Source organism: Aquarana catesbeiana, linkage group LG04 (assembly GCF_042186555.1).
Source record: "Aquarana catesbeiana isolate 2022-GZ linkage group LG04, ASM4218655v1, whole genome shotgun sequence".
In the NCBI taxonomy this organism is placed as follows: Eukaryota; Metazoa; Chordata; class Amphibia; order Anura; family Ranidae; genus Aquarana; species Aquarana catesbeiana.
Window position 1 is genome coordinate 36,374,643 of NC_133327.1, and position 25,684 is coordinate 36,400,326.

Below are 25,684 nucleotides of genomic sequence, written 5' to 3' on the forward strand. Positions count from 1 at the left end.
ACCATCAAACAATGCAGTGCTGTTTTGGGAGTAAGTTCGCTCGATCTATGAAATTGCCTGCACTACCAGCAAATAGCTCCAGATGACAGAATGAAGATTAGCAGCTCTGGAAGCAAAATTTGCACCACAACGCCTCTGTGCACACTAATTCCCAGCTGTTCAAATCCCCTGCAGTATATCACCCCATACAGTATCTCACAAAAGTGAGTTCCCCCCTCATATTTTTGTAAATATTTTATTATATCTTTTCATGTGACAACACTGAAGAAATGACACTTTGCTACAATGTAAAGTAGTGAGTGTACAGCTTGTATAACAGTGTACATTTTCTGTCCCCTCAAAATAACTCAACACAAAGCCATTAATGTGTAAACCTCTGGCAACAAAAGTGAGTACACCCCTAAGTGAAAATGTTCACATTGGACCCAATTAGCCATTTTCCCTCCCCGGTGTCATGTGACTCATTCGTGTTACAAGGTCTCAGGTGTGAATGGGGAGCAGGTGTGTTACATTTGGTGTTACTGCTCTCACTCTCTCACACTGGTCACTTGAAGTTCAACATGGCACCTCATAGCAAAGAACTCTATGAGGATCTGAAAAAAAGATTTGTTGCTCTACATAAAGATGGCCTAGACTATAAGAAGATTGCCAAGACCCTAAAACTGAGCTGCAGCACGGTGGCCAAGACCATACCACGGTATAACAGGACAGGTTCCACTTAGAACAGGCCACACCATAGTCGATCAAAGAAGTTGAATGCACGTTGGTCAGCGTCATACCCAGAGGTTGTGTTTGGGAAATAGATATATAAGTGCCGCCAGCATTGATGCATAGGTTGAAGGGGTGGGGGGTCAGCCTGTCAGACCATACACTGCACACTGCATCAAATTGGTCTGTATGGCTGTCGTCCCAGAGCAGAGCATGATCCCCTCCTTTCAGAGACTGGGCCCCAGGGCAGCATTCCAACATGATACCGACCCCAAACACACCTCCAAGACGGCCACTGCCTTGCTAAAGAAGCTGAGGGTAAAGGTGATTGACTGGCCAAGCATGTCTCCAGACCTAAACACTATTGAGCATCTGCCCTGTGAGTGGGTTAAACAGGGTTTTGGAGAAAGTAAACCTGTTCTTTAAATTGGAACTGTGAACGAACCAGAAGCTTTTTTTTTCTCCACTCTTCAAGTCATGGTATATCTAATTAGTGACATTCAGTTGGACTTGTTCTATAATGTTGAAGACGTTTCGCAGCTTTTCCAAGCAATCTTCAGTTCGGATGAACTTCTCGGTAATTAACTTATCTTCAAAACAGTTTTACAGAACCAGTCCTGCTAAATGTGACTACTACATTGTACTGTAGAAATCAGACTGTTTTACTTTCAGCACCAGAGTTATGGACAGTTCTGGGTACTACTATATAGATTCTAATGCTTGTCTACTGTGTGTCAAGGCACTCATTTATCCAGGTCATGGTATAGCTAATAGTGGCTTCTAATGCTTGTCTACTGTGTGTGAAGGTTCTCATCTATCCAGGTCACGGTGTAGCTAGTAATGCTTGTGTACTGTGTGTGAAGGTTCTCATCTATCCAGGTCATGGATAGCTATTAGTGGCTTCTAATAACGGTCTACTGTGTGTGAAGGTTCTCATCTATCCAGGTTATGGTGTAGCTAGGAGTGGCTTCTAATAGTTGTCTACTGTGTGTGAAGGTTCTCATTTATCCAGGTCATAGTATAGCTAGTAATGCTTGTGTACTGTGTGTGAAAGTTCTCATTTATCATGGTACAGCTAGTAGTAGTTAGTCACATGAGCTTGTTCTGTAATGTTGAAAATTGTTTTTTGTAGCTTCTCCAAGCCACTTCTAATGAGTGTCAGGAACATACTGTAGCCCAACATTTGTAGCCACTCTGGTAAACCAGTCACCCCAATTCAATCACCATGGAATGTGTCAAGGCATTAGTTGATTGTCCAAGAATATGATTTACCAACATTCATTTGAACTCAGAAAGCCACTCAGGTAAATAGTGAGTCTTCAGTATTCAAAACGAGTTTGGTTAAAAGCTACTACTAGCGATATTTGTCTACTTTTTACCCAAGCATTGACTCTTGGCCTGCAGTTACAGTGCATTTTGGGAATTGTAGTTTTCAGCAATTTGTCTTATCTAGCTCTGTAATAACGTCTTTCACCCCAAAAAAGTTAAACAAGCCATAGTCTTAGTGACTCTATATGTTCTTCCACCCATAACTGTCGGAAAGTTTGGCCTAGGTGCATTATTTTTCCATGGAAGGGAAAAAATTCTCCAAATGGTTGGTGCACTGTCACACTAATGCCCCGTACACACGGTCGGATTTTCCGATGGAAAATGTGTGATAGGACCTTGTTGTCGGAAATTCCGACCGTGTGTAGGCTCCATCACACATTTTCCATCGGATTTTCCGACACACAAAGTTTGAGAGCAGGATATAAAATTTTCCGACAACAAAATCCGTTGTCGGAAATTCCGATCGTGTGTACACAAATCCGACGGACAAAGTGCCACGCATGCTCAGAATAAATAAAGAGATTAAAGCTATTGGCCACTGCCCCGTTTATAGTCCCGATGTACGTGTTTTACGTCACCGCGTTCAGAACGATCGGATTTTCCGACAACTTTGTGTGACCGTGTGTATGCAAGACAAGTTTGAGCCAACATCCGTCGGAAAAAATCCTAGGATTTTGTTGTCAGAATGTCCGAACAAAGTCCGACCGTATGTACGGGGCATATCAGTGTGCTTGGGAGGAGCTTGCTGTATCATCTGATGTTGGTATAGCGATCTTCCAGCTGAGCTAGTGTATACTCCCCCCCCCCCCCCCCCCCCCACCAGAGCACACCGGTCAGTGCACACAGCCATTGCCTGAGAGCGCTGATCGGATGCTGATTGGCGGATGTTTTTCTGGCATGCCCCTTCGACGAATGTCTGGATTCTCTCGGACAGGCTGTCGCACACATGGGCCAAATGTCGGCCAGTTTCTGTTGAGCTGAAGGGGCATGTCAGAAAAACATCTGCCGATCGGCGTCCGTTCAACGCTCTCAGCCAATGACCGCGAGTGTGCTCTGGTGGGGGGTGCAGTACACAATAGGTCCATGTAGCTGCCATGTAGCAGACTGTACAATGTATTACACAGCCCCGGAATGGGTATCCGTCATAATGCTCGCAATGGCATGTGCTCATTGCTCAGCACGCCACAAGACTGTGCTAACTAGTCAGAAACGCATCTGAGGCTTGTTCTGTCCTGGAATAAAGAAGCAGTAATTCCAACTCTTACAAGTGTTATATGAAAAATTATATATTGCAAAACAAATAGCCATTTTCTGTATGTTAATGTTGTAATCATGGATCACTAACCAGTCCTGACTTCTGACCCCTACAGGCAGCACTGATGGGAGGCACCACCATGGTCATCGGTCATGTTCTGCCAGATAAAGACATCTCCTTGCTGGACGCGTATGAGAAGTGCAGGAGCCTTGCCGACCCCAAAGTGTGCTGTGACTACGCTCTGCACATGGGTGTCACCTGGTGGGGACCCAAGGTAAAGATGCACACACAGTTAAATAGCCATTCAGTGGAGTTTAAGTGAAAATATATCACAAAAACTTGGAAAAATTAGTTGTGCTATGTATTACCAAGGCTTGCAAATTTTAAAGCACTCTTATTGAACAATATTAAAGAATGCTGGCATATACGGTAGTTTTTGCCAACTTAAACTTGGAGGTGTATTTATATATATATATAATACATAATTTATATATAAAAAAAAAAAATACATAGCTATTTGTCTGGTTAAACTGGCATGTATTTTTGCATAATTGAATGTTCTCAGGCTATTTCCTTTACAGGTTGAATGTTCTGCATTTATGAAAATTGAGTGATTTGGGAAAATACTGCATTAGGGCCACTAGATGGTGCTGATGATCATAGGAAACAAATACTTCAAGTGGTTTTAAAGGCTCAAGGTTTTTTACCTTCATGCATTCTATCTTCTGCGGGCAGCAGCCCTCCCAGCCCCCCTCATACACACCTGAGTTCCCTCTCGATCCAGCGATGTGCACGAGAGCTGAGCTTCTCCCGGGTCTCTCATTCCTCATTGGCTGAGACAGCAGTGGGAGCCATTGGCTCCTGCTACTGTTAATCACAGCCAGTAGGCCAATGAGGAGAGACTGGGGGGCGGGGCCGATCCACCGCTCTGTGTGTCTCATGGATGTATAGAGTGGGGCTCAGGAGTGAGCATGCCAATGTCCCCAGAGCAAGCGGCTTGCCATTGGGGACACTGGCTGAAGAAAAGGAGACAGGAGCGCTGGCGGGGGACCCGAAAAAAGCAGAATCGGGGCTGTTCTGTGCAAAACCACTTCACAGAGCAGGTAAGTATAACATTTTATTTATTTAATATTTTTATTTTTTTAATTAACCTTTAAAGGGGGTTGTAAACCCTTGTGTTTTTTTTAACCTTAATGTGTCCTATGCATTAAGGTGAAAAACCTTCTGTCATGCAGCAGCCCCCAGACCCCCCGTTTTACTTACCTGAACCCGTTCTTTCTCGCCCTTGGGACGAGCACACCAGTTCTAGCCGGTGTCTCGTGTCCTGATTGGATAGATTGATAGCAGTGCAGCCATTGGCTCCCGCTGCTGTCAATCAAAGCCAATGATGCGGGGGGCGTGGCCGAGTCCTGCTGTCTGTGTCAATAGACGCAGCAGCAGGACATGGGAGTGTGCCCGCACGGGTGACCCGAAGGGGCACTCGAGGAGAGGAGGCGCCACGAGTGCCACTGAGGGATCCCAGAAGAGGAGGATCAGGGCCACCCTGTGCAAAACCAACTGCACAGAGGAGGTAAGTATGATATGTTTGTTATTTAAAAAAAAAACAAAAAAAATAGGGTTTAATTTCACTTTCATTCCTGTTATCTTCAGCGCCATCTATTGTCCAAAATATGGTATTTTCCTGAACAATGAACATTTGACCTGTAAAGGAAATAGCCTGAGAACATAACATTTTCTCCTATTCTCAGAGAACAAATATACATGCCAGTTTCACCAACTGAGAAGCTATGCACATTTTCCAAACAGACCCCTTGTTGTAGTTGAAAATTCTTAAAGTGGAAGCTGCATCTCCAGCTTTATACAATGGAGGTTAATTTTCCTGGAAACAGAACTTACGAGTGACCAGACAGAAACTTCCTTTTTAAAGTGATCAATTAGTGGATCTGCATGGCAGCTGCCATGTTTGTCTCTGGGAAATCTTCCCTTCTAATGCCTAGGCTGCCATGATGATCTCATTTTCCGTCGTTTGGTGATTGTTTTGTAGAGTTTGGTTTAATACCAATCACTTATACCCTTGTCATGTGTATGTCATCTTTTCCCTCTGGGTATCTCTTTCCTGCAGGTAAAGGCAGAGATGGAGACCTTAGTACGAGAGAAGGGGGTCAACTCCTTCCAGATGTTCATGACGTACAAGGATTTATACATGCTGCGGGACAATGAGCTCTACCAGGTGTTCCGACACTGTAAGGACCTGGGGGCTGTAACTCGAGTCCATGCGGAGAACGGGGACCTGGTATCTGAGGTGAGGACCTGTCATTGGGCAATTTGAAGTTATTAGCAATCATCCAGATTATGTCAGAGAACCAAATTATAGAGTATTAGAAACTAGGCTATGTGTTGTCTAACTAGATAAAGGGCCTGTATACATGGGTTACAGCCTTCCCTCTCAGTACATTTCCACCCAGACATTGCTGTACTTCTCTAGTCCTACATAGGGGCCCCTCCTAATGGGCACAGCACGTGTGCAGGCCTGGAAAATCAGCACAGGGTTTGTGGGAACCCCTCATAATGGGGACGGCGGTTGTGCAGACCTGAGAACTCGGCACAGGGATGGTGGGAATTCCTCATAATGAGCAGACTCAAGAACTAAGCACAGGGATGGTTGTCAACTGCCCATAATGGGTACAGAAGATGTGTAGACGCAGGAACTCAGCACAGGGATGGTGAGAACACCTCATATTGGGCACAACAGGTGTGCAGACCTGGAAACAGCACAGGAACGGTGGGGACCCCTCCTAATAGGCGCAGCAGGTGTGCAGAGCCAGGAATTCTGAGCAGGGATGGTGGGAACCCCTCATAATGGGCAGAGCAGAGGTTCAGACCGCTGAACCCAGCACAGGGATGGTGGAAACTCCTCATAGTGAACTTAGCAAGTGTGCAGTTCTGGGTATTCAGTGCTGGGGTGGTGGGAGCCCCTCATAATGAGAACAGCAGGTGTGCAGACCCAATAACTCGGTACAGGGATGGTAGGAACTCCTCAAAATGGTCGCAGCTGGGAACAATGATGCATATGAAAGATTTTTGAGGTCCATAAGGCACCATATCAGTAACTGTTTGATGTGTGAATGTTTAGTGCCCTTTAATAGCATGTAGAGCAGTGTGTTTCCAAGTTTCCCTCCAATCCATAATGATCTGCAGTAAAGATTTGGACTGAACACTAAATATCTCCTCCATGGCTATAAACAGGCTTTTTTTTTCAGTAAAGCAGACAAGGGGAGTCTGGAAAACGTATGAACAGAGCTGAGAACTCCACCTGCTGGCTGAAAATGAGAGTACAAAATATGTATATTTAAGATTTCATGTTATCTGACAAAAAATAAAGTTTTAATATTTACCTATTAGACGTTTGCTTTTATGAACAAGTTCCTCTCTTCTCTTACAGGGTGCCAAGGAGACTCTGGATCTGGGGATCAGTGGCCCAGAGGGCATCGAAATTAGCCGACCTGAGGAGGTAAACATATATGCCTTCTCTTTCAGGTCTCTTCCACTTTGATGCCAGGAGGACATCTGAAGCCTGTGTATATAGCAGAACTTAGTGGTAACATCTGACCAATAGATTACCATTGTGAATTCTTGTACTTACCATACTTAACCAGTTGTGGACATTGGGCATGCTATACAAGCCCAAAACAACTTTACTGAAGTACTCAGGGCTTGTATAGTATGCCCGGTCCTTTTGCCCTGCTGATGTTCCTAATATTAAACACCTGCTTCACATAGGTGTAATTTTACTTAGATTTAAAGTGGAACTCCACCCCCGGTAATACATAGTTGAAATTCACATATGTAAAAGACTGGAAAAGTATTTCATGTGTGGCATCCTTGTGATTTTTACTCCCTGCCACACTATATAGCTGGAGAGTGGCACCACTATCAATTGCCTACAGCTCTGTACTTCCCTTGTCAGAATTTGGCTGCTCATTGGATTATGAGCGGCCATCATTCTGCAGGTATGCTGCTCCTGGGCCTTAAAGAGAACCGGTCAGCAATTGAAATTTGCAAAAATATGGTCAATTGTTAACTTATATTCCCTCCCTGTCCCGGTCAGAACTGTCAATATGAAAAGGGAAAGGCTGGCGCCACAAAAATCGGCTAAAACATTATGCTTTATTGATACTGTTGAGAAACAGCCATAAAAAACCAACGGGTTTCCGCCATCAGGCCTTAATCAGGGCAATAATCAGCCATGATTAAGGCCCGTCGGCCGAAACGCGTTGGGGGTTTTATGTTTTTTTTTCACCTGTATCAATAAAGCATAATGTTTTAGCTGATTTTCGTGGGGACAGTCTTTCCCTTTTCATATTGACTGAATATTTGGAACCTGCTCCCTAGAAGGATGAGGGATTACATAGGAGGTAGTAGCATTGATGCACCTATTACACTTCTAAAACTGTAATTTAACAAAAGTGCAGTCAGGAAAAGAAAATTTAAAAACTATCGGTTTGTTAATTGACAGTTTTACCTTATTTACTTATTCATACAGTGTGATTTAAAAAAGAAGGTGTAAAAGTGAAGCTGATTTATTCATAACAGAATGACCAAAACAGAACTGTATTAACATGAAAAGGCGTATTACATTGCCTTGAAAAAGTATTCATACACCTTGAAATTTTCCACATTTTGTGATGTTACAACCAAAAACGTAAATGTATTTTATTGGGATTTTATGTGATAGACCAACACAAGGTGATACATAATTGTGAATTGGAAGGATAATGATAAATGGTTTTCTAAATTTTTTACAAAATAAATATGTGAAAAGTGTGGCACGCACTCTGAGTCAATACTCTGTAGAACCATCTTTGGCTGCAATTACAGCTGCAAGTCTTTTTGGGGACGTCTCTACCAGCTTTGCACATCTAGAGAGTGACATTTTTGCCCATTCTTCTTTGCAAAATAGCTCAAACTCTCTCAGATTGGATGGAGAACATCTGTGAACAGCAATTTTCAAGTCTTGCCACGGATTCTCAATTGGATTTAGGTCTGCACTTTGACTGGGCCATTTTAACACATAAATATGCTTTGATCTGATCCATTCCATTGTAGCTCTGGCTGTATGTTTAGGGTCGTTGTCCTGCTGGAAGTAAACCTCCGCCCCAGTCTCAAGTCTTTTGCAGACTCTAATAGGTTTTCTTCTAAGATTGCCCTGTATTTGGCTCCATCCACCTTCCCATCAATATACCAGCTTTCCTGTCCCTGCTGAACAAAAGCATCCCCACAACATGATTCTGCCATCACTATGTTTCACGGTCGGGATGGTGTGTTCAGGGTGATGTGCAGTGTTAATTTTCCTCCACACATAGCTTTTAGGCCAAAGAGTTCAATTTTGGTCTCATCTGACCAGAGCACCTTCTTCCACATGTTTGCTGTGTCCCCCGCATGGCTTCTCGTGAACTGCAAACGGGACTTCTTTTGGCTTTCTTTCAGACTTTCTTCTTGCCACTCTTCCATAAAGGCCAGATTTGTGGAGTGCACGATTAATAGTTATCCTGTGGACAGATTCTCACACCTGAGCTGTGGATCTCTGCAGCTCCTTCAGAGTTACCATGGACCTCTTGGCTGCTTCTCTGATTAATGCTCTCCTTGCCCAGCCTTTCAATTTAGGTGGCCATGTATTGGTAGGTCTGCAGTTGTACCATACTCTTTCCATTTCCGGATGATGGATTGAACAGTGTTCCGTGAGTTGTTCAAAGCTTGGGATATTTTTTCATAACCTAACCCTGGTTTAAACTTCTCCACAACTTTATCCCTGACCCGGCTAGTGTGTTTCTTGGCCTTCATAATGCTGTTTGTTTACTAAGGTTCTGTAAAAAACCTCTGAGGGCTTCGCAGACCAGCTGTATTTATACTGAGATTAAATTACACACAGGTGGACTCTATTTACTAATTAGGTCAATTCTGAAGGCAATTGGTTCTACTAGATTTTAGTTAGGGGTATCAGAGTAAAGGGGGCTGAATACAAATGCATGCCACACTTTTCAGATATATATTTGTGAAATATTATATATAACCTCTAACGGGATTTTTAAGGCAATGAAAAATTAGATTTGCTAAAATCTATTTTATTATAAATCAAGAAAGGTTATTCGTATACAATCAAATAAATAGAAAATTCATATTGCTGATATTGCATAGTTATTAAAACCAATTTGGAAGAAAGGGTGATACAGCACACCACTCAATACAGTCACCACAGATGTAAGCCGTGGCGTTGAGTGGTGAATTTCCAACGCGTTTCAACAAGTATATTTTAAGTCTTCTTCAGGGAAATGCATCACATTCTAAAAAGTCAAAAACGTCATATTACTATTTATATTATTCTCAGTCAATGTATGCAATGTGCAAAGCTCTGTTACTTACATCCTTCCAGAATATCTCATGGGCAAACAGAGGTTCCCAACAGGGAGTCTTCAAGGATTAGGTATCCTATACCTCCTACAAGACGGCTGGAAATAAGCATTGGTTCCAAATATTTGGCGTATTCAGCATAATGATAGCTGTGTGAAAAAGGGGAGCATAGTTAAAACAGGCCAAAAAATGAAAAAAAGGGGAGGGGAAAGGACAGAAATGGAGGGGGAAAGGAGAGGGAGGGGAAAAGGGAGAATATGCGAGGGAGGGCCTGTATAGACCCTCCACTCACACATCTCATCCCCCTTCCTCTGTGCATCTGCACAAAATCCCTCAAACATCCTCCAAATCCCCAATCTACCTCCCTGAAAAAAAAAAAAAAAAAAAAAAAAAAAGGCATCAGATAGATATTTTTCTCCTAGGGGGGTTTTTTCGTTAATATTAAATATTAGTAGGAACTAACAAATGATCTGAATGTTCCTCCTTTGGTTACTTTGTATAATTTTGTCCTCTCCTTGAGTGGAGGTATTGCTATCACCTGATATGGGCATTTAAGCCCTTTCAAATGTTATTTATGTGATGATTTTTTCTTTGTCCTATGCATTATCAACTATCAGGGGCAGTTCCTATTTAGGTTCTGCACCCCGCTGTCCTTCTGGGATATCTCTGGGTTTTACTTGGTAGGGGGAACCAGTCTCCTTGGATCTAGATAGACAGGGGTCTCTTTATATCCCCTGCATCCTATACCCTACCCGGCACAGGGGGGCCCCCGTGTTAGATACACACGAGGGCCCTCAAATTCCTGCCTGGGTACTTCTCAGACAGGGAGCTCCTTGTGTCGGTGGTTATTAGTCCCAGTCCCCCATTTGCCTGTTTTCCAGCTTCAGTGCATGTGGGGACTTGTGTGGTCTTTTGTATATACAACTCCTCCATTATTGAACTTAGCCCAATATCACCGTTATCCCTCCCCTTTTCCTTCCCCCTTTCCACCCTTCTTTTCTCTCCCCCTCCTCGTTTTGCGGATTAAAAGGGAGGGTGAAGACAATGTAATAGTGTCTTCTGCACAAGGGTACATGTAGGGGATATTTTGTGAGTAACCTTGCTCTTTTTACTTGTGGGGACACTTCCTGGAGAAAACCTCACACTGGTATGGGCTTTTTTTGGCAGCGGATTGACAGTTCACGCTGCGAGATGCGTGTGGGATGCAATACAGGCTCCCTGGCACGCATGTGTTGCCCTGCAACGTTGTCCGTCTCCGTGGTGACGCTTAGCGGGCGCATGCGCGTGCGCTGCCTTCCAGCGCCGTCTGTCTCCGTGGTGACGCTTAGCGTCGCCACGGATCAGACGTGATAGTAGCGCGCATGCGGGGTCATCAGTTTCCGTGGTGACGTTTACCGTCACCACGCTGAGGCATTCCAAGGGGCGGTTAGGGCTTGTGAGCCGCGCCATTGGCTGGCGCGGCAACTAGCCCCCGCCCATACCACATAAAGGACGCCAGAGACGGCAATATGGTGTCATTCCCCCTTCGGGAACCACCGAGGGACGTCAGGGCATACGTGTGGCCCCATTCTTCTTACCATCCTCGGAGTACTTCTTGCTTGACACTGGGCAACAGTGAGTGTTTTATTTACTTCATTGATTTTTTCAAATAGGAATTTTGCAAACTTTTTTTTTTGTTTTTGTTTTTTTTTGTTTCAGGGAGGTAGATTGGGGATTTGGAGGATGTTTGAGGGATTTTGTGCAGATGCACAGAGGAAGGGGGATGAGATGTGTGAGTGGAGGGTCTATACAGGCCCTCCCTCGCATATTCTCCCTTTTCCCCTCCCTCTCCTTTCCCCCTCCATTTCTGTCCTTTCCCCTCCCCTTTTTTTCATTTTTTGGCCTGTTTAACTATGCCCCCCTTTTTCACACAGCTATCATTATGCTGAATACACCAAATATTTGGAACCAATGCTTATTTCCAGCCGTCTTGTAGGAGGTATAGGATACCTAATCCTTGAAGACTTGGTGCTTGCCACCCCTGTTGGGAACCTCTGTTTGCCCATGAGATATTCTGGAAGGATGTAAGTAACAGAGCTTTGCACATTGCATACATTGACTGAGAATAATATAAATAGTAATATGACATTTTTGACTTTTTAGAATGTGATGCATTTCCCTGAAGAAGACTTAAAATATACAGGTTGAAACGCGTTGGAAATTCACCACTCAACGCCATGGCTTCCATCTGTGGTGACTGTATTGAGTGGTGTGCTGTATCACCCTTTCTTCCAAATTGGTTTTAATAACTATGCAATATCAGCAATATGAATTTTCTATTTATTTGATTGTATACGAATAACCTTTCTTGATTTATAATAAAATTGATTTTAGCAAATCTAATTTTTCATTGCCTTAAAAATCCCGTTAGAGGTTATATATAATATTTCACAATTTTATATGGGATGACGGCAATGACATATCCATACCACCAAGGTCACATGTATAAACAGATATATATTTGTAAAAAAATTTGAAAACCATTTATCATTTTCCTTCCACTTCACAATTATGTGCCACTTTGTGTTGGTCTATCACATAAAATCCCCAAAAAATTAATTTATTTTTTGGTTGTAACATGACAAAATCTGTAAAATTTCAAGGGGTGTGAATACTTTTTCAAGGCACTGTAACTGTCCAAGTTTTACCTCTGCACAAATGTCTGATGTGAGCTCCCGCGTTGGTGACACGACAGATGATTGGCATTTTCCATTTTTGTCACTCTCGCTACAAGTTTTTGGACATAATTACAGAATGGCTTACACCACAGATGGAAGAAGATCTGCCCAACCTAGTCTATCAGCAAGATGGAGCTGCTCCCCGTTTCCACTTGGATGTTCGCTGAGTGATACCCTTCCAGAATGTTGCATCGGCCGCACAGAAAAGAACCATTCACCAATGTTGCTCTGGCCTCTACGATCGCCAGACCTAACACCCTGAGACTTCTTTCTGTGGGGGTACACCAAGGACTTGGTGCATGTCCCCCTCCCCCCATTCTACAGGACCCGAATAACCTGAGATGACGCATCAAAGAAGCAGTGGAGTCAGTATCCGAGGACATGCTGGCATGTGTCTGGACAGAACTGGATTACCGTCTCGACATCTGTCGGTCACATCAAACATTTTTAGTGCAGAGGTAAAACTTGGACAGTTATGCCCCGTACACACGGTCGGACATTGATCGGACATTCAGACAAAAAAATCCATGGATTTTTTCCAACGGATGTTGGCTCAAACTTGTCTTGCATACACACGGTCGCACAAAGTTGTTGGAAAATCCAATCGTTCTGAACGCGGTGACGTAAAACACGTACGTCGGGACTATAAACGGGGCAGTAGCCAATAGGATTGTCCGCCGGACTCAGTCCGGCGGACAATCTGATCGTGTGTGGGCTTCATTGGACCTTCAGCATACTTTTCCAGTCGAAAATCTGACGGACTTTAGATTTGGAACATGCTTCAAATCTTTAAATTTGGAACAGGCTTCAAATCTTTACCTCGTAACTCCGCCGGACCCAGAAATCCGCTCGTCTGTATGCTAGTCCGACGGACAAAAACCGACACTAGGGCAGCTATTGGCTATCAACTTCTTTATTTTAGTCCGGTGTACGTCATCACATACGAATCTGTCGGACTTTGGTGTGATCGTGTGTAGGCAAGTCCGTTCGTTAAAAAGTCAGTTGGAAGTCCGTCAAAAGTCCGTCGAAAGTCCGCCGGAAAGTTCATCGGACCAGTCCGGTCGAAAAGTCCGCCCGTGTGTACACGGCATAACAGCACACACACTTATGCCTGAGGAGTTCAGATTCCTACAAATACTCTTTCCTTACTGGTCCTTTTTAAGGTAGACACTGTTGCGTTAATAGAACTTGGTGGTGCAATAGCAATTAATTAGCTCACTCTGCTGGCACGCCCACTCTCAGTCGGATTTCAGGTGTGTTGCGGATCATAGGAAGATATTAAAAGGCAGTTTTCAGGTTATTAGACTTTAAAAATATGATTTTTTTTGGGGGGGGGGAGATTTGATTTACTACAACTGGAGCACTCAGATCTGGTGCAGTTGTGTATGGTAGCCAATCAGCTTCTAACTAACTTCAGCTTGTTTAACCACTTAAAGACCAGCCGCCGCAGTTATACTGCGACAGCTTGGCTCTCCTGGGCAAATTGCCATCATAGTACGTCGGCCGCTTTAAGACCACTGGGGGGGTGCACGCGGAGCCAGAGCTGATTCGCAATTTTTTTCCAGATGCAATATCACCCTCTAGTGATAGAAAAGCAGAATACCTGTATTATCAAAGCCATAAAGTGGAATTAGCAGTGAGAGTATTATCACTTATTGAATGGTGACTGCACTGTCACTTCTCTCTCCTAAAAAAAAATTCTGTATATTACATGATTTCCTCATCTCCAAAGTCACCTGCAATCCTCAGACCTTTATCAGTAGTTATTGGTCATGTAACAAAGGGGAGAGTTTGGGAGTTTGCAGCTCCTGGACCAGAATTTCCTCATGTTTTAATTTCAAGACAAACTGGTTGTAAACATCTAAATACACAATTGAAACACACCCCGGCCACACTGCACAGCCAGGGTGGTGATGCTTCTGGTGTCTCCTATCTGATAATCAGCCAAAGAAACAACAGTATAATGATGCTGATTTTCGTTGAACTAGCAGGCCGCTGGCACACAAAGTTGCAGAGATGGCGTAAGGAAATATTGGTGTCACCTTCCTTTGTGTCAGGGGTGTGTGAGCTATACACTGGCTGAACACCATTGCATATATTTCCATAACTGCCCATTTAGCAGTTTGCTTGGAGCTTCACTTGAATATGTTTTATTTTGTGCTATTACATGTGTGTTTATGTTGTTTTTTTTTAGAGTGTAAATGACATGAGAACAGTCAGACAATTTACAGTATTTACAGTACAAGGAGTATTGTCTGGAGGGGCTCATTTCTTCAGTTTATGGTATATCTACTAGTAGGTAGTCACATTCAACTAGATTGTTCTATATTACTCATCTGTGCTGCTTGGATTTCTTCAGCAACACAGAACAAGGCCAGTTCAACGTGACTACCTACTACTAGCTAGTGGCAAGGCCTGCCTATTCAAGGTGCAACCTCCAAAACGATGCATATTCTGTATGTATATGCTTTCACGACTTCTGTAGGGCATTAGGTGATGTCATCCTTCTGCCGACGAGATCCCAAGGAATGTTAAGTAGCCCAAATCCTGCAGGAAGACATCGTAGCACAGTGCAGGCTCATCTTCTCATGAGATTTGGAATTTTCAACATTCTCCCAGATCTGTCCAGAAGCAGGGTGACATCACCATCACCTAAGAACCACGGCAGGAAGTCGGGGAAGGGTAAGTATATTATCTAATCTCACACATATACTTTTATGCAGCAATTTAGGAAGTGGGAGGGCAACTTGCCACTGAGGGGGGAAGGTTGATTTAATAATCGATGAGAAGCATGATGAGCTCACAGAAGGGTGAAACAGTTGTTTGATATTACATTGGTGTTCTTTTTTTTTCCCTATACAGCTGGAAGCGGAGGCCGTTCACAGGGCAATAACTATTGCTAATAGGGTGAGAGTTGTGACCTGCGTGCTGTGATCTGCGACCTGTATGCTGTGGCCTGTGACCAGAGTGCAGTGGTGTGTGACCCGTGTGCAATGGCCCCTGCCCCATGTGCAGTGGCCCGTGACCCACGTGTAGTGGCCATTGACCCATTTACTGCATCCTGTAAACTACATGCTGTGGCCTGTGATCCACTTGTTATGACCCATGTGCTGTGGCCGGAGTCCTGCATGCTGTTGCTTGTGTCCCACATGCTTGCCTGTGACCCGGATTTGATGAGGGGCCTATTTATAAAGATTGCCTATATAACTGCTTTTCATTTTGCCTCGGTTTACTCTATTCCACCTCATCATACTTGTGTTTATAAAAAGTTCAATGGGGAATTGAACTCTTAAAAATTGGTTGCTTGAGTTCAATGGAGAAATTAACTCACCTTCCCCTGAAATAATTAGTGTAAATTACTGGTGGAGTACATGGAAAGCCTTATAAAACTGGTAAAACCTGTCAATGGATTTTTGCTTGAAAGTTTTTATCAGTATTAGTCAGTACACTTTGCCCAGAGCAGTTACAGTATCTCACAAAAGTGAGTACACCCCTCACATTTTTGTAAATATTTTATTCTATCTTTTCATGTGACAACACTGAAGAAATGACACTTTGCTACAATGTAAAGTAGTGAGTGTACAGCTTGTATAACAGTGTAAATTTACTGTCCCCTCAAAATAACTCAACACACAGCCATTAATGTCTAAACCGCTGGCAAGAAAAGTGAGTACACCCCTAGGTGAAAATGTCCAAATTGGGCCCAAAGTGTGAATATTTTGTGTGGCCACCATTATTTTCCTTAATCCTCTTGGGCATGGCATTCACCACAGCTTCTCAGGTTGCTACTGGAGTCCTCTTCCACTCCTCCATGGCAACATCACGGAGCTAGTGGATGTTAGAGACCTTGCGCTCCTCCACCTTCTGTTTGAGGATGCCTCACAGATGCTCAATAGGGTTTAGGTCTGAAAACATGCTTGGCCAGTCCATCACCTTTACCCTCAGCTTCTTTAGCAAGGCAGTGGTCATCTTGGAGGTGTATTTGGGGTCCTTATCATGTTGGAATACTGCCCTGCGGCCCAGTCTCCAAGGGGAGGGGGATCATGCTCTGCTTCAGTATGTCACAGTACATGTTGGCCTTCGTGGTTCGCTCAATGAACTGTAGCTCCCCAGTGCCGGCAGAACTTACAAAGACAACCTCTGCATATGATACTGACACGTGCATTCAACTTCTTTGGTCGACCATGGCGAGGCCTGTTCTGAGTGGAACCTGTCCTGTTAAACCACTAAATGGTCTTGGCCACTGTGCTGCAGCTCAGTTTCAGGGTCTTGGCAATCTTCTTATAGCCTAGGCCATCTTTATGTAGAGCAACAATTAATTTTTTCAGATCCTTTAGAGAGTTCTTTGCCATGAGGTGCCATGTTGAACTTCCAGTGACCAGTATGAGAGAGTGAGAGCGATAACACCAATCTTAACACACCTGCTCCCCATTCACACCTGAGACCTTGTAACACTAACGAGTCACATGACACCAGGGAGGGAAAATGGCTAATTGGGCCCAATGTGGACAATTTCACTTAGGGGTGTACTCACTTTTGTTGCCAGCGGTTTAGACATGATTGGCTGTGTGTTGAGTTATTTTGAGGGGACAGCAAATTTACACTGTTATACAAGCTTTACACTCACTACTTTACATTGTAGCAAAGTGTCATTTCTTCAGTGTTGTCACATGAAAAGATATAATAAAATATTTACAAAAATGTGAGGGGTGTACTCACTTTTGTGAGATACTGTATGTGACTGTGGAAGAATCCACAGACTCTTTCTAAATAGGCCTTTACGTAGAACCTAAAGTGAGATAACTTAAAACTCTTCTGATGTCACATAGCAGTCTTTACCGGGTTTCTCCTGTCTGGTCAGTTGTGTACTTCATCCCTCCCAGATTGCTTTGGATCCCAGTGTGTTCTGATATGCAAATACTGACCCCGTTTCTGTGGTTAAGAGCCTGGCCCCCTTCCATTCAAGCCTCTTTTGGGCCATCACTGTGATGGTCAACCTTTAGCCAAGAGTGAGGTTTAGGGGGCATGGTCAAGCGCTGAACAAGGGAAACTAGGTTGGTATTGGCATTTAAAGAGGAAGTAAACCCTGATGGGTTTTACTTCCTCTTTTTTCCCCTGCAAAGTAAAAGCATAATGGGCTAGTATGCATAGCATGCACTGGCCGGAGTTGAGCCGACGGTCACGGCATGGGCACCTTAGTATAGGCATGATCATGTCCTTTCTTCAGTGAGCATGACGATGACCTTGGCGCAAGTGTATATGGTAAATATCTCCTAAACCGTGCAGGTTTAGGAGATATTTCCATTACCTACAGGTACGCCTTATTATAGGCTTACATGTAGGGAAAAGTGGTGTGTAAGGGTTTACAACCACTTTAAGGCACCCATGCTACTGACTAGAACAACTGACCTGATGAGCTGGCATCTAAGATGTCTGCTATATAATGCCAGTAAGTGTGCAGGCTATTTATAAGTGTGTCATTCTCATTTCTGTATGTGATGTGTGATTCTGTATCTCTGTGTGTCCTGTACATTGCTCCTTTGTCTAATACAATGAGCCATATTAGTGTTCTCGTTCTTTGCAACCATTCAGACTCACCCTTTTGTTTTCCCATGTTACACTGCAAATATTACTTCCAGGATGCAAAAGTTGTCTAAACATTCACTGGCAGTTTTCCTTTTTTTAGAATGACTTTTGTCCAGCTGGAACGGTCATAGATGGATTGAAACTTGGCTGGTCTGAAGTGGCAGAATTGTGATCCATCTATGGGCAGCTTCAGGTTTTCTGTCACATTCGTTTATTTTGGCCAATCTGGTAATCAGGAAATGTGGCTGTGAGTGCTATATAAACTGTATGTAGCATCCGCTACAATCAGTATACAGAGCTGTGTTTCAATAGCATTTTGGGAGACTTCCGATCTTTTACTGTAACAGAATTGGAGTGAGAGTTGGGCTAATTGCTCCTCATAGGAAGTCTTGTGTTTTTATCAAAGAATACAAGGTTTCATCTGATTGGCTGAGGTGAAGAGGTGGGTGGATGTCATGATCTTCAGCCAATTAGAAAAGGCCTGTATTCATTTATAAGAATACAAGGCTTCCTCTGAATGCCTGAGAGGCACACGGCCTGACTCAATTTTGTTCAGCAGAAGAGTCCCGAAATGCTACCAAAGCAAAGCACTGCATTGTACGTAGCTGATGCTTGGGCCAGCTTTGCCCAAACAAACTTTTTAAAGTGACAGAAAACCTGGAGTTAGACCTCTTTCACACAGATGTGACCGATCAGGTCCACCTTTCAGTTTTTTAGGTGGACCCGATCGGACCATCCATTGCTCTTTTTGGACCGGCGGATGTCAACAGATATATCCTTTGACACTCACCGACATCTCATCAGATCATCCCGCCAACATCCGATTAGATCCTGTCCATCTGGCGGATCAGATGACAGTCAGATGGAAACAGAGAGGTGGTCTGATCCTGTCCACTAAAAACAGACGGATGGGATCGGTTCCCCATCCGTCTGGCGAATCGGATGACAGTTGGATGGAAACAGACAGGTGGTCCGTTTCCATCCGACAGCCCATAGAGGAGAGTGGGCTGTGTTCGTGTCTGCTCTGCATCAGCTGAGCGGACACAGACCTGTCATCCCCCTGCTCAGAGGGGATCAACGGAGAGATCCCCTGCTGAGCAGGGGGATCGGCTGGTGTACTCCGCCAGTGTGAAAAAGTACTTAGACTTTAAGAACATACAGTGAGGGAAAAAAGTATTTGATCCCCTGCGGATTTTGTACGTTTGCCCACTGACAAAGGTATGATCAGTCTATAATTTTAATGATCGGTTTATTTTAACAGCGAGAGACAGTATAACAACAAAAATATCCAGAAAAACACATTTCAAAAAAATTATAAATTGATTTGCATTTTAATAAGTGAAATAAGTATTTGATCCCCTATCAATTAGCAAGATTTCTGGCTCCCAGGTGTCTTTTATACAGGAATCAAGCTGAGATTCGGAGCACTCTCTTAAAGGGAGTGCTCCAAATCTCAGCTTTTTATCTGTATAAAAGACACCTGTCCACAGAAGCAATCAGTCAGATTCCAAACTTTCTATCATGGCCAAGACCAAAGAGCTGTCCAAGGATGTCAGAGACAAGATTGAAAGGCTGAAATGGGCTACAAGACCATCGCCAAGCAACTTGGTGAGAAGGTGACAATGGTGCGATTATTAGCAAATGGAAGAAACACAAAATAACTGTCAATCTCCCTCGGTCTGGGGCTCCATGCAAGATCTCATCTCGTGGAGTTTCAATGATCATGAGAGCGGTGAGCAATCAGCCCAGAACTACACAGAAGAATCTTATCAATGATCTCATGCAGCTGGGACCATAGTCACCAAGAAAACAATTGGTAACACACTGCACTTTGAAGGACTGAAATCCTGCAGCGCCCGCAAGGTCCCCCAGCTCAAGAAAGCACATGTACAGGCCCGTCTGAAGTTTGCTAATGAACATCTGAATGATTCAAAGGAGAACTGGGTGAAAGTTTTGTGGTCAGACCAAAATCGAGCTCTTTGGCATCAACTCAACTGTCTATGACCCCAAGAACACCATCCCCACCGTCAAACATGGAGGTGGAAACATTATGATTTGGGGGGTATTTTTCTGCTAAGGGGACAGGACAACTTCACCGCATTAAAGGGACAATGGACGGAGCCACATACCGTCAAATCTCCCTCAGCCAGGGCAATGAAATTGGGTCGTAGATGGGTATTCCTGCATGACAATGACCCAAAATACACGGTCAAGGCAGCAAAGGAGTGGTTTAAGAAGAAGCACATTAAGGTCTTGGAGTGGCCTAGCCTGTCTCCAGACCTCAATTCCATAGAAAATATGTGGAGGGAGCTGAAGGTTAGAGTTACCAAACGTCAGCTTAATGACTTGGAGAGGACCTGTAAAGAGGAGTGGGACAAAATTCCTCCTGATGTGTGCAAATCTGGTGGCCAACTACAAGAAATGTCTGACCTCTGTGATTGCCAACAAGGGTTTTGCCACCAAGTACTAAGTCATGTTTTGTGAAGGGGTCAAATACTTATTTCACTCATTAAAATGCAAATCAATTTATTACTTTTTGGAAATGCGTTTTTCTGGATATTTTTGTTGTTATTCTGTCTCTCACTGTTTAAATAAACCTACCATTAAAATTATAGGCCGATCATTTTTTTGTTAGTGGGCAAATGTAAAAAATCAGCAAGGGATCAAATACCTTTTTCCCTCACTGTATTTGTTCAGATAAGTCGCACTTGGTAACAATAAAATGATTTTTTTTGGCCAAAGGCTGATGTCTTTGTTAGTTTGACAGTCAGTCAGAGGTGACTTTTGCCCAGTATTGGCTTATTTCCAGCTCAACAGGTCCCCACTGAGTCTAATACCACCCAGTTTACCATATAGTCATCTGACATCACTGCATGGTGAATAGCGTACACCGTTAGCTGCACAGAGTCTTTTAGTGTATTGGGCCCTTGATGTGTTGTGCATGGTGCTTGTCCTGTGTTATGAACTTCTTTTCTCTTGTTTTCATTTTGCTAACTGCTCACCTGTGGTGATCAAACATCAGAATTCCTTACTAAGAGGACCTGTAGGTCTGTCTGATCTGCAGGGAATCACACAATTCAGGAATCGGCCAATTGTGACTTTTGACCTGTCTGGTTGTCTGCAGATGGGACATGTGAATGAAAAGAATTGCAGTGGGCCGGTTTGGTTTTTGGGTGGATTCACTCATCACTTTTCCTGTGGTTTGTCTGTATCGGCTAATATAACCTCTTGTGTTGTGGTCCTTCTCAGTCTAACCAGCATGTGTCTGGCTGTACTAATCTTGTAGCCGCCTCTCTGTCTCTGCTTCTCAGACCTTCTGCCCTGTCTACTTGGTGAACATTTCCAGTATGTCAGCAGGTGATGTCATTGCCTCTGCCAAAATGCAAGGTGAGCACCCTCAGCTGTGTGTGCGTGTTACCTGATCACTGGTTTCCAGATCCAGGGCTGTTCAGGATCACACCCAATTTCCAGACATATCCAGATCACACCCAATATAATATTATTAATCACATCCAATCACTAGACTTCTATTCAGATCACATACAATCACCAGACATATCTATATCACACCCAATCACCAGACTATGATCCAAATCACATCTCCTCACCAGACTTCTATCCGTAGCACACCCAATCACCAGGCTAATATCCAAATCACCCCTCTGATCACCAGACTTCTATCCAGATCACATACAATCACCAGACTTACATTAAATTCATATCACATACAATCACCAGATCACAGCCAATTACCAGTTTCATATCCATACAACACCTGGTCATCAAACTTATATCCAGATCACACCCAATGATCAGATCAAAGCCAATCACCAAACTCATATGCAGATTACACCTAGTTACCAGAGTTATATACCAAAAATATGAAAATTGGGAATCCTACTAATGATAAGATGTAGTACTCATCCTATAAATAAGGGGGGGGGGGGGGGTAGTCTAGAAATAACTACTCAAAAACATAAAACAAAAAGACACTACACACCAAACTGAGTTAACTACAAGTTTATACAAGTTTATTGACCAGTAGGCTCAACATATGTGCAAGCATATAGACCTAAATATCCCCATGTGCTCATAAAAACCATATAATTCCCCCTATAACCAGAGCTAGGTCCAGATCACACCCAATAACCAGACATCTATCCAGATCACATACAATCGCCAGACTTCTGTCTATATCACACCCAATCACCAGGCTATGATCCAAATCACACCCCCTCACCCAACTTCTATCCAGATCACATGCAATCACAAGACTTACTGTACATTATAATCCATTTCACAGCCAATCACCAGTCTCGTATCCAAATCACATGTGATCATCAGACTTCTATCTAGGTCACACCCAATCAGATCACAGCCATTCACCAAACTCGTATACAGATTACACCCAGTTACACCCAGTTACCAGTCTTATATCCAGATCACACCCAATCACCAGACTAATATCCAAATCACCAGACTTCTATCCATCCAGATTACACCCAATCACCAGACTTATTTTCAGATAACACCCAATCACCAAAACACAGCCAATTATTTGTCTCAGTCTCTTACCAGACTCATATTCAGATCTCAGAAATCACCTGATCACATCCAATCACTAGACACATATCCAAATCAAATCCAATCACTAGACTCAAATTTAGATCCCAACCAATTGCTGGACTGTTATCTAGATCACACCCAAATCATCAGATCATCATGATTAGAACTGTTCACAAGTGTCATACAGGATCACACACAATCACCAGTAACATACAGATTCATACAAGAAAAAGTAACCTCTGCTCCAGGTGTATATGATAGAACTGGTTGGAATGTCTATAGAGTGCCAGCCCTGGCCCGCCTCCATGGGAAACTTGGAAAGAAGAAAGAAATGGCTGCAGCTCTAGAACTTCTGGACGCATTTCACATATACATCTTGTGCTTAATCATTACCAAATGATTAAGTACAAGATGTATGTGTGAAACGCGTCCACGTGACCACAGTTTGGTGTCTTTGGTGTTATCCTTGTGAACAATAAAAGGCAATCGGAAGTTCTGGATGTGCAGCCATTTCTTTCTTCTTTCCAAACATACAGATTCATACCTGGACATTTCTGTTATGAAGGGTCACACCAAATCATCCAACCTGAACACCAGTGCCATAAAGAGTCAAACTAGATCCTCAATACTATACAGCAGGGGTAGGCAACCTTAAAGAGTTGAAGATCTACCTGAACAACATGGCAGAAGTCAAAGATCACCGGGCACAGTGTCGCCTCCTCACACCTGATTTAAACCTCTAATTGCCATACTACCGTGTCACAATCACGTGCAATGTACGGCAATCATGGGTTTAAATCAGGTGATGAGGAGGCAACATATCATCTCCTCACCACCTGGCAAACACACTCGGATCACTTTTCAGAGGACCAGCAGTGCCTGCTGCACTTGTGAATGAGCCCTTAGTTGCATTCAGCAGCAGCACCCATAGTGCTCATTCACATGTAAAGTTGGGAGGTGGTTTTACAGCCACCAATCCCTAACCCCTTTAGCTTCTGAGGCAGCAGCCAAATGTGTACATATACCGCAGCAGGAATTAAGCCCCATGGTGCTTTTGGTGGGTGCTACTGCCTGCCAATCCTGACCCATTCAAGTAAACGGAGCCACTCTGCCAGCGCCCCGCAACTGCATGCTTCTGCAGGGTCCAAGGGGTTAAAGCAGGTGGTGAGAAAGCAACACAACGCTGTCTGCTTTGACCCCTTGTTTGCTGTGCTTCACAAGGTTGCAGGGCACTTGCAGAGCAGCCTCATTCACTTGAATGGGTTATACTTGGCAGGTGCTACACCCACCAACCATGACAGGGCGTATAACTTCTGCTGCAGCTGCACAGCATTACACTAAATGACTAGTCATACTGGATCAGACCTCATTGCTAGTGTCACACTTGATCACTAGGTCCTGACCTCATCATCAATGTCATATAATATCACCTCTGATCATTAGCATCATACAAAGGTTTTATCAGATCACCAGTGTCCTACAGAATCGTACCTGATCACCAGGATCTTACAGGATCCCACCTGATCACAGGTACTATTCTGGGTCACGTTTAGGGATCCCATATAATCGCAGGGGTCCGGGTGGGTGATTAATATTATGGATATAGCGTGTGTGTCCAGAATGACCTTGCCTGGTAATATTTAAGAAACCAATTGTAACCTCCAGGGAAAATTGTCTATGGGGAGACGACCACCGCCCACTCTACCCTGAATGGTCTCCACTACTATCACCAGGATTGGTCACATGCTGCAGCCTACGTTACCGTCCCTCCTCTCCGGCTGGATCCTAACACTCCCAACTACCTCATGAGCCTGCTAGCCAAGTAAGTGAGGGATCGGTGGCCCTAACCTACCTTCCCTACATATATTCTCTTGGTTGTAAATATAAAGCCAGAAAAGATTTCTTTATAGCTTATGTTACAACTGTTTTACACTGATGTCTATTATGACTTAGTAACCGATTTGTTGTAACAGATTCAAGTTCCTGTATCCTGAACTATCAGAGCAGATTACAAGCACTGCACTGGAGCCATCTAGTGGTGGGGGAAAAAGTGTTTTCTATCACAAAACTTACATTCGCATTCTATGTGCAAACAGAATTGTGTTCCCTGGACCATGCATTACAGAAATGTATATATATAATTTAATCATAGAAAAATGTTACACCCTACTTGAAATTGTGTGGTCACATCTTTATTCAAGAACTTTTGAATGTTTTTTTTTTCACTTTTAGAACATTCACTTTGAGTTATTTTGTTCACATCTAACATATATTGTTATATTCAATTTTATATATATATATTTTTAACTTTTTGTCACCATTTTTGAGCGCTACATTATTTTTCTTTCCTGCATAGTCTGCGGAAAACATCCCTACCTCATATCAGTGGACCAATCTTTTCTGCACATATAATTGACAAAAAAATGCATTCTGGCATTCTACAAAATGCCTTCCCACATTGATTCCTGGTTTTTAATTAATATCCCTGAAATGATCTCCTGTCCTGTCCTTTACTTGTCTAGACATCCAACATACTGGGAATTACAACATTGGCATGTGATCAATGTTCTTTGTATGACAGTTAATTTATTGAACTGAGGTTCACCTGTACAGACTATGGAAATAAAACTATTTTTCATAAAAAGAAGTAACAGAGATTTAGGCTAGATTCACACTGGTGCGATGCGGGAAACCGGTGCGGTGCGAATCACATGTGATGTCTGCAATCGCATTAGTGTGAACCCAGCCTAAAGCTGATTACTTTGAACCTGTATGGGCTAGCCTTAGCTCAGATGTTGATACATCATCACTCCACCTAAAACATATATATTTTTATTTTTTATTTTTGTTATGTTGTCACGTGAAGTCCGAAAACATTTTGTTTTGGCTGAACTAGATGGACTTGTGTCTTTTTTCAACCTGAACTATGTAACAATATATACAGTATCTCAGAAAAGTGAGTACACCCCTCACATTTTTGTAAATATTTTTTTCTATCTTTTCATGTGACAATGTAAAGTAGTGAGTGTACAGCTTGTATAACAGTGTAAATTTGCTGTCCCCTCAAAATAACTCAACACACAGCCATTAATGTCTAAACCGCTGGCAACTAAAG

At 43.2% G+C, this 25,684-nt stretch overlaps 1 protein-coding gene across 1 annotated transcript in view; it reads left to right on the plus strand.

Annotated features, from left to right (window-relative positions):
• Nucleotides 1-25,684, plus strand: part of DPYSL5 (dihydropyrimidinase like 5) — a 184,541-nt gene that overhangs the window by 124,231 nt on the left and 34,626 nt on the right. Inside the window, exons 3-8 of the mRNA XM_073625046.1 lie at nt 3,408-3,566; nt 5,415-5,594; nt 6,735-6,803; nt 15,280-15,324; nt 21,315-21,390; nt 24,235-24,391. Coding sequence (XP_073481147.1) covers nt 3,408-3,566; nt 5,415-5,594; nt 6,735-6,803; nt 15,280-15,324; nt 21,315-21,390; nt 24,235-24,391 — 686 coding nt within the window. The remainder of the gene's footprint in view (nt 1-3,407; nt 3,567-5,414; nt 5,595-6,734; nt 6,804-15,279; nt 15,325-21,314; nt 21,391-24,234; nt 24,392-25,684) is intronic.